The sequence below is a fragment of the Solenopsis invicta genome, chromosome 2, assembly GCF_016802725.1.
Source record: "Solenopsis invicta isolate M01_SB chromosome 2, UNIL_Sinv_3.0, whole genome shotgun sequence".
NCBI classification, from domain to species: Eukaryota; Metazoa; Arthropoda; class Insecta; order Hymenoptera; family Formicidae; genus Solenopsis; species Solenopsis invicta.
In genome coordinates, this window is record NC_052665.1 from 15,309,366 (window position 1) to 15,320,113 (window position 10,748).

The 10,748-nt window shown below is 30.3% G+C and overlaps 1 protein-coding gene across 1 annotated transcript; it reads left to right on the forward strand.

Annotated features, from left to right (window-relative positions):
• The first annotated feature begins 1,667 nt into the window (after positions 1 to 1,667).
• Positions 1,668 to 9,580, forward strand: LOC105197443. Its single transcript, XM_011163799.3, has 3 exons — positions 1,668 to 1,923; positions 3,742 to 5,703; positions 6,138 to 9,580. Exons 2-3 carry the CDS (start codon positions 3,937 to 3,939, stop codon positions 6,345 to 6,347), a joined length of 1,977 nt encoding a protein of 658 aa, XP_011162101.2. The 5' UTR covers positions 1,668 to 1,923; positions 3,742 to 3,936; the 3' UTR covers positions 6,348 to 9,580.
• Positions 9,581 to 10,748: the final 1,168 nt, after the last annotated feature.

Here is a 10,748-nt window from a genome sequence, read left to right on the forward strand (position 1 = left end):
TTCATCATAGAATTTCAATTTTTTCATTATGCGAATGTTGCACGTTTTTTATTGTTTTAAAATTTAATAGAAGAAAATAACAATCCCGTACGTGCCGTTTAGCAGATACACAAGCTGTGAGAGTTATTCTAAAATACTATTGCAAAATATGATGACATTTACACGTCATCATTAATTGAATTTACTACATTTACACGTCACCATTAATCGGATTTACTACATTGATAAAAAGATTATTCAATTCAAATAAATGCTATTAGTAGTAATAATTCAAATTACCTATTTACATTAAACAAATAAATATTAGTTTGTAATAAATATATTTTAGTTCGATATAAAATAATGATTTGGATAGTACTACGTAATGACGTACTTATTTAAATCAAATAATTTTTTTTTTCCTCAATGTAACATTCGTTGTTATAACACAGAAAAATATTATTCTCGCTAAGAAATTACTCAATTTTTAGTTTTCTTCTTTTAACAATTAGCTGTGCAAAGAATTTTCTTAACAATACTTTTAAAATATACTTATCTTCTTGACATAGATAATATTTACTTAAAATAAACTTCTGTATGCACATAGAAAAATGTATGTTTAAATTAAGTAAATATTACTTATTTCAAATATTTCACAAGTTTTTTATATCTGCAAATCTATCATAAGTTCGTCATAAGCATCAAATATCTTCAAAACATTCTGAATCCTAGTAATTTATTACTTCAATTATAAATGTTAATTTAACATTTATAAATGTTATTAAAAACATTCAAGTTGCTTATTATTCTGACTTTTCTTCAATACAATTTTATAATATTCTTCGTAAGAGTATAAATTCTCTTTTTTACTAGTATAATGATAATGAATTTTTTTTTAATTTGTGAGAATTGTATATTTTAAGACAATTATCGAGAAAATATTCGTTGTTAAAAATAATCGATACTTACAAGAAGAAACAAAGTAAATTGAATAAACGCTTTTCTTGGCACTAGAATTAAATGTTTTGTGTGAACAACTAATGTTCGCTGAACACGTAGGAGAAAGTATAGATATAAAAAAAGCCTTCCCCGGATCAAACTAGCTGTTACCTAGCTCTTACCGACTTCCTTCACTCTCGATACTGCCTTGAATTCTTCATGTTATCTAGGCAAAAGCGCAAAAAGTAAAAGGAGTTAACGAAATAATATCGACTCGATGAAGCATATGCGCTTTCCTGACAAAAAGATTCTCATATATATTTCGTAATTTTTTTAAAGAATTTTTTATATTTAAAATTTACGGCGATTTTTGAAGAAATATTTTTATATTTTACAATTCTTCGAAAATTTATAGATTATTTAGAATCTTTTGTTTCTTCGCGCACGATTTCATCGAAATTGGCGAGATAAAAGTTATAAACTTCGAAAAAGATAACATAATAATATGTTGATAAAATAGTGCGCGATGAGGTAAAAAGAGCAAGAAAGGAAGAAAGGCGCTGTAGATTTGCTTTTTAAAACTATAGAGCTTTCGTCCGAGATATTCTTTTTCGAAAAGAGAGAGAACAAAGATGCCTGGAGATAAATGGACCACCCTGTATAAAACGGCGGAGAGAGGGCGCATGCGCGGCTCTCCCCCCGCCGTTCATTCAGCTCGTGACGTTTGTGCGCCCTGGTGCGCCCTCGCTGGACTCTCGCACTTTGTAGCATTTGTAGTTGAAAATGGCCGCTTGAAGTATCTCGTCAACAAGTATCTCGTGTGTTCTGCAAAAATGTACTCGTACGAGCAATTAGATTGCCCCGAAATCTGGAATCAAGCCATTCGCGGTTTGGAGGAAGAGATTCCACGGTTTGGAGGAAAAGGTTCTACAGTGTGTTGGATCGGTTCGTTAGATTCGAGACAGTTTTACGAACATAATTGTCCGTCCGTCTACAGCCGTTTGAGTAAGTTGCCATGACTAAGTGTGCGCGTCACGCTGTATATGTATACGGATGACTTTTGTATTGACGACTGATTCTACGTCATATGCTAAATTACATGCGCTGAATAATGCAATATCGTTATATGGTCTTTTTCTTGAAAATAATTAATCATCGAACTTTCGTGTTTAAGAAATCGCCAGATTTATTAACATTTTTCATCAGATTTTTAAAAAGCACAACACGTGGGTTTATAAGAACGGTCTCGCCTACTACGATTAGTTGAAATTAAAAAATAGCTGCAAAATTTAAAATTGATCATATTATTTTGTTTTCTCTGTCCAACTTTTGCAAATTGTAATTTATTTATGTACAAAAAATATACTTTAAATTTCTACTAAATTAATAATTAACAAATATACTTGAAATTAATAATTAAATATTTTTTAAAATTAAAATTATCAAAACAAGTGTGAAATGCCTTAAAATAATTAAAATAATTAAAAAATTAGGTTAAATGTGATCAGTTTTAAATTGTGCAATTAACAATTTTATAAAATTTAATCAATCGAGATTAATCGGCATTTGTGAGACCGCGGCCCTAACTCTGATTAATTTTAATCAGTGATCAAATCAAGCGATAGAATTGTCAATATGGAAAGGAAAACAGTTTATTATTAAGATGTAAAATTTGCTTCTTTTTTTTATAATTTATATTTTATATTTTATTGATAGCAACCTAATATACTTTAGTTTTAACATAGATAAAAATTATTGAATTTTTAATTATTTATCCAGACAGCACACAATAATTATAAGATTTACAAAATATAATTATTTGAATATTTTATTAATATTTATAAAATATTTATAAAATATTTATAAAATATTTATAAAATATGTACAAAATATTATTATAAATATTAATTTTTTTATTCACTGTAAATGTTATATAAATGCATAATCTATATTATAATAACATTTTAAATAATCATTTTAAGATTTTTTTTCTTCAAGTATATAAAATATCTGTAAAATATTTATATAATATAGGTGTGCACATAAAAGATTAAATAATATTTATAAATATTTATTATAAATATTATATGCTGTGTGGATAATGAATGCAAGCTGTTAGCAATTTTGGTAATATAGCTAATCATTGATTAAAGATAATTGAAGTAATTCTTAGAAAAAAAAATAATTTCTTTTTTACCGAATAAAGGATATAATCAAGAGATAATTAAAAATCTCCAAATCTGGTGAAAAATCACCAGAAACGACGCATTAATGGACACTCTATGGTTAGAACTTCCCCTCCTTCTGCATTCGATGCTCCGCCGTAGCACGTATCGCTGCCATACTCGACATTTCCCCGAGACGTGTTATCAATATGTTTACACAGAAAGAAATCCTCGATATATATATGTTATCGATAGCATTTGTATAAAGAGAAATTGTGATAACATTGCTATCCTTGTTCACGTGTTAAGCAGTTGACATAAAAAAGCTTGAGCAATAAAATTTGAGCAGTAAATGAATTAGCTAATTGTAGTTAGGATCTTAAAGGCATAACGTAGGCGGCAAATCCAAACTGTTAATTTTTTTACAGCTTAATTTTTAAATAAAATTTATTGATTTATTTTTTTTTTGTAAAAGTATAATAAACTTATAAAGGAGGATTCATAAATAAATTCAATATAGATTCATAAATAAATTCAAAATTTTGTATTTTATAGTAAAAAATTTAATTTTGTTTAATTTAAGTTTTTTTAAATACATGACATAATCTTTTTGGTTTATATATGAACATGATCTAAGGATGTGTATGTATTTTTTCAGAATTGAAGCATTTTGAAAATCAAAGAAGATCAAAGCTTCAGAGAGGACAAAATACCAGTATAAGACAAAATACCAATAAAGACAAAATACCAAATTGAGTCCAAATTCACCAGGGATTCCTTTGCTCTTTGGATCTGCACGTTTAGACCTTTCTAATATCACTTGTATAATATCGGTTTTTTTTTTCCTGTCAAGATGTATTCCACACAGCATCAGACAATGACTCACTTAAGTGCAATGAAAAAATGGCAAAGTCAGGATTTACGTGGAGAAGATAGTTCACCATCTACGAATGGTCAGAGAACATCTTTCATCCGAACATGGACTAATTTTGTTAGTGGAAATTATTTACCAAGTATGTGGTCGGGAAATAATCCGCTGTCTGTCACTATCGTAAACGGCGAAATATTGAATTCTAATCTTCTGGAAAATTCGTCAATGAAGAACAAGGATCTGACATACATTTCACAAGAAAAAAAGCTTTTACCTGGTTTGAGCAAGCCAAATTATCCTCAGAATTATGTCCTTCCAATGCTTTCTATGTTAGAACATGTGCCTATGAATCAATATTGGCCTAGTCTAACTAACAAGATTAAAAATGATGTGAATCTTTTGAAGAACTTTGGTAATACATTCAAGGGTAATAGCAAAATGGAATCTCATTCTTTGCTGCGCGTCAATAAGGCAGAGAAGTCAATTGAAAGTACTATAAACTACCCTAATCCTTTGAATGTTAATCCACAGAAAGGTGACATTTACGAAGATATGGATGTCGAATCTTTCTTCGTCGTTTCTCACTCAGATGTCTCAGCTGCACCCATAAATTTTAGGGAAAACCCAATGTCGCGTCTCTCCAACGTCTGTCGAAATATTTGGAACAGCTTGACTAGTCGACTATACTGCAAACCAGAGTCCACGAGAATGTTTGTCAAGCGTCCTCTGTATTTAGCGAAGCATCGGAGAAAGGCCAATGCCATTACGGTAGGCCGGGGTCGCGGCAGAGCGAAGTGTCAATTAAGACGTTCTGGGGTGAGTCAAACCATATGGAACCGAAAGGAATGTATTAAGTCTGACGATGAGACATGTTGGCAGAACAATCTTGTCGATATAACAGTAAATGATTGTTCATTGGATAATAATCTTGACAGTTTAGGATCCAATGTGGATACTGTGGATTTCGCTCAAGCCACAAGACAGATTACTAGTCCGACAATACCTAGCTCTTCCAGAGCAACATCTACAAAAGGAAAGCCGAAGGCGCGTAAAAAGAAGAAAACTAAAGCAAAAAACATTACCAAAGTGCATTACATATCTAATTCTTCGAGGATGAATGATTGTTGCGAGGACAGCAATGGCGAAATGTCTAATGTACGAGAAGATTCGTTTCGATTACGGACATTGTCGGAGAACTCCAGTGATGGTTGGATCGTTTTCGAGGATGACCACGACGATGACGAATGGCTGGAGATACGTGAGAAACAAGAAGCGACAGAATACCCTACCGAAGGATGTTGTGTAAATAATTTTTCAATAAGGATGAGCGATCGTACCTGCAAGGATTCTGAAATTTACAAGCTCGAGCAAGCTTCGTTTCGATTGCGGTTGTCATCAGAAAGTTCTACCGATTCTGAAAACAGCAGTCGCAGTTCTACAGACTCGAAGCAGCAGGTCACGGAATACCCGAGAATGCATTATGATCATTTGTTGAAGATTAGCGACAAAAACCGCAAAGATTATAGTAGTATAATGCAAAAGACTGTGTATCAACCCTGCCGATTATTGTTGAACTGCTCCAATGATTCTGATGATTCCAAGTCTGATATTTCTGATAGTTCCTCTGAAGAAAATGACGTTGACGATTGTGACGAAGTAAGCTTCCACGGTGGAGATAGCCAACTAGAGGACGATTTGGTTGTTTTTACCGAGGAAGACAATGAGGAATTAACAGCGCAAACAAAGAAGGTATTTTAGGATCTTTGATACTTACGTCGGACATCATTGATTGTGATTTTAAAAGCAAGAAAATTATGAAATAGCAAATTCTACTATAAATATGATAATATTAACATTGATACAAAATGTTTAAACATCATCGTAGTTTTCAAAATATTATTTTGTAAATGCATAAATTGCATTTACAAGATTTTGTATGTATTTTCTCTTCAACATATTTTCGCTTTTGATATTGTAATCTAAGATTATTAATGTAACAGAATTCCTAATAATTTTTTTTTATTAACATTTTTATTAACTTTTTTATTAACGTTAAATGAATTAGAAATTATAAAGAATATTGTTCTTGTATATTAATATATCTCTTATATTTTAATATCTTGATGCATCCTACGTGTACATATATTAGCACAAAATATTGAAATTTAAAATTTTCCTTTTAGGTAAAGTTTAACCTGCAACCTGTCGTACACGTCATGATAGCATGGGATTATGCGTATCGAGCAGCCCGAAGAGGTCATTGGGAACAATTCGCGCGGGATAACGAAAGATTTAGAGGACGTATAAATTCCATCTCAATCGTTCTCGATCCAATTTTAAAAAATCAGCACCGCTCGCAAGTTTGGCAGGAACGATTCGCTTTTCCGGATTAACATTAGCCTAATTTATGATTTAAAATAAAATAATTTAATACATTACTATAAAAAAATTTTCTTTTAACATGTGACTAAAATATATGTGATATGCGATATAGTTTGTTATACGAATCTTTATTCATCAAAATAGTTATTGTCGGCGATACTTGTGATACTTCTTTCTGTCTTTAAAGAAATTTCTCAATTTTTCTGATTGAAAACGGGAGTTAATAGGATAATAATAAGTTTTTTTCGTCAATTTAGTGAAATTTGCTTTACTTCTCGAGATACATTTCACATGAAAAATGCGAGTTTCAAAAAAAAAAAAATTGAAATACATGTGAACATAAATTGTTCAATTCTCTTTTATATATATAAAGCTTTGAAAGAAGTATGTATATTGCTTATCTTTATCATGAAAAAATGTGAGCGAATTTTTATTCAATGTTACATAGTGTTTTTTTTCTAGAGACAATATAGTCGTTTTTCAGCTAATACATTTTCCACGTAATCCATCAAGAATTAATCAGAGATACATTTAAGATAATTACGTTTAAAATCATCTAAAGGCAAAATTTTTCATTGCTTTATATACTTGTGACACAGAAAATTTTTCTGTTAAATCCTATTTTAAATTAGAATGCTGAATTAGGTTTTTATTTTTATTTTTTTTTAAATAAAAATAAAACGAGAGAGGGGGGAGGGGAGAGAGAGAAATCGCTGATAACTATTTTGATTAATAAAGATTTTTATGCTACTGAATATCATGTGTATTTCAGCTATATGGTAATAGAAACTTTTTATAGATGATGTTCACAGTCATCTGTACAAATGTTACAAGTTTTATAAGAAAATGAGGAATTTTATCTTTGGTTTTTTAAAACGTTTAAATTTTGAATGTGAACAGAACACATGATCAACACATGTATATATGTATATTACGATAACGACAACAAAAGTACGTTTACTCAAGAAAGGAACATCTATTAAATGTCAACTATCAAATGTATCTCTTAATAGATTAGAAAATGTATTAGTTGAAAGATGGTTGTACATTTGTTCTTGTTGTCTTATCGTTATCTTAAAAGTAACGTTGTACAATATATTGTAACATAATAAAAATTCAGAAACTTTTTCCATGATAACAAGATATACGACATACTCAAACGAGTAACATAAGAAGACTGTTCATCAGAGAATTCATACATTGGTAAAGAAAAATCAACAGACGCGGTTTTGGGAGAGAAACGATAGCTTGGGTGCGAATTGTATAATATATTAAATGGCATAAAAATATTAATACGTAAAATTTTTTTGTTTGCTTTATTATACATTCATCTTTTGCGTTATTGCACTTCTTTATCTATTCTTTTCGTGTGCTTCTTATATAACATTACAAATAAACATATTCAAATTCTGTATTGTGTGTTCTTATGTTACTCTTTTGATTTATCAATAAACTTTGTGTATGATTTGTAGTAACGTGTGTATCACTCTTATAATACTCGTATGTTTTGTTTTTCGAGCAAGTGATATGGAAATGAAGGAAATAAGTGTATAAAGAAGAAAAGTTTTATTTGGGTTCGTCACAAAGTTTATTTTTTGCGACAAGCCGAAAGAAATGTTACGTGTGCAAACAGAATAATTGTCGTTTACACTTGTGCTAATTGAGATCGTGACTTTCGTGAAACATTTTCTTATTAATATGGGTGCAAAGCAAATATTTTTTTCGGAATTAATTGACGATTTTATGTGCTTAAAATTAAACTGCCGATGACACTGACATTGAAATGTAGGACAATATATCGAAAAGAATAAATTTGTAAATTTTTATATTATGTTTTTCAGTAGTGTTGAGTATGACAGACATTTTCTGACAAAATTTCTTCGGAGACTCATTCTTTATTAACGTCTCTTGGTGCAAAATTTAATTAGCTTATAATTCAAACATGGCTTTATATTGTTTCCCAATGATTTAATATTAATATTAAATTATTCTTATAAATATAAATATTTATATTCTATCTTTTGTAATGGCGATTTCTTTCTCATAAATATCTCATAGTGTGTCATCTCTCATGCGTGTCTACAAGCCACTTTGCACCATCTCGCGAGCACAATTTTCAGACGCATCGATTTCATTTTTCTCGCCGATTGTCTACGCAGATATCCACACGTTCGCTTATAATAATTGCGATACTTGTACTGGGAAATTTCTCATGATAACGTAACAATAGGAAAATGATAGGACTAGAACTGTGTCAAGGACAAGTTACGTGACTATCGCTTAACGAGCCTATCACTAAAAATTGAGAATTTGAATTAAAATTTATGATCATCAAGATTCTGTAATGAGAAAGGTGACAAATTATTTAAAAAATACATCGTGACATCATCTAGACGTTTTAAAATTTCGAAAAATTTTTTATGGGATTATTGTTAGAAATAGAACCTATGTGACTTATGTATTTGCAGCGTCTTGTGCTCTAATTAGACATCTCTAAGACAGTATTTTAAAATGTATTTAGGACGTTTTATTTGCTTTGTTTATCGTTTTTAATATGTACAATTTCAATCGGCAAAACAAATAATAATGCACATTTATGTTAACGTGTAAACAGAAAAAGGAACCAAGAAATTATATCAATAATTTATTGTAATGTATATGTTTTTTAGTAACGACAATATACCCAGCAAACGGAAATGGATTTAAAAAATTAAAAATTTGGATTTGGCAATAATCACACGAATTCATTTCTATCCAATTAAAGTTTAAGAATTCCTAAATCCATTTTAATTCAGGAAGTGAGATTAAAATTGCGGGATTTTTTTTTTAATCCAAAAAGTTATGCAGTCCATATAATCCATTGTGATTCATGAAACGAGATTGAAATGAAGTGATTTCTATTCTTTCAATCTAAAAGAAGTTTTCGCGGATTATCCAAATCATTTTAATCCATAGGATTGAAATGACTTAATTGCTGTCTTTTAATTCAAAATGTATTCAAATGAATTAAAAAATGAATTATAAATTTTCAATCCATTTTCGTTTACTGGGTATTTGTTGCAAATTTCATGTAATTAATGTTAATAGTGTTAATAGAGAAAAGATCTACATATACAAATATGCACATATGTATATATGTATCATTACATGTACATGTGTCACTAGTAATGTATATTTTTAATGTAATATATAATTTTTATATGTAATTTATAAAAGTGTAATAAAATTCAAAATTTGTCTCTAAGAATTTTTATAATTTCTAAGAATTCAAGATTTCAAATAGAGGAGATATATGAAAAGTTTTGAAAATTAGTCAAAATATTAAATATAAGATGAAATAAACCGTAATTTTAAGCAATTAAAGTTTGATTATATCTTTCGGTTTTTTTTTCATTGTAAGCAAGATTATGATTACATACATGACTTTAATCAACGTCAGGATAGCATTAAATACCGAAAAGAGTTCACAGAGGGTCAAGTTATAACGGGCAAGCAGAAAGCGAACAGGAAGAGGATGGGCATGGCTTTAATTGACTGGGCCGGATAGATGACAGGTCCTCATCGCGAGCTATTGCAACAAGCGCGTTATGCGCCGTTGCATTGACCTAGCACGTTTACGCGTTGTGAAAAAAAAACGGCGAGGCGCATCATAAATCTCGGCAATCTCCATTATGGAAATTTCCGTCGCGGCTTGGCCAATTTCCATAATGTAATCCGCCTAATATTCGTATACAAATCTATAAGGAGTCAAATTAATTAATTCTGCTTTTAGTCGAAACCTTGCTATCCATTAAAGTGAAAATAAAACTATCGAAGAACTTAAATATATTTTTATATTATAAATTACATGTATCCTATTTTAATACGTGCATTTCTTTTTACTCAACACGTTAGGAAAATTAACAATCCAACAAATTAGAATAGACACTCTGGTGACAATCCACTCGGAATAGTCATTCGGTTCTGCGAACCGAATCGCCTTCAATCGTTGGTTCTGAAATATTCACAGACGAAATAAACAACTTCTTAAATTTCAATAAAATCGTTTTACAAAAAATGCGGAGTAGAATAGAATTTAAATACCTTCAGCATACAAAAGCTAAGAAGGAAACTTGGTTTACAGTTGATCCTTATACATTCATTTATCCATATCTTTACATACCGGTGCTAACTATACCTCCCTATACTTATTCTTTTACCTACTATCCTTAGGACAGCACTGCGCAACAATCCGTCTAGACAAAAACCGTAACATACAACAAACTTGTCCCACCGCACCGCATCTGTGCCTATATCTACGTATGCCTAAATTCTCTTTCCATCTTGTATTCTAATTTACATTCTTCTTTCACGTATCCTCACAATTCTTCTTTCTTTCTTTGTACCTCCATTCCTTGGTTTCTCCCTTTGTT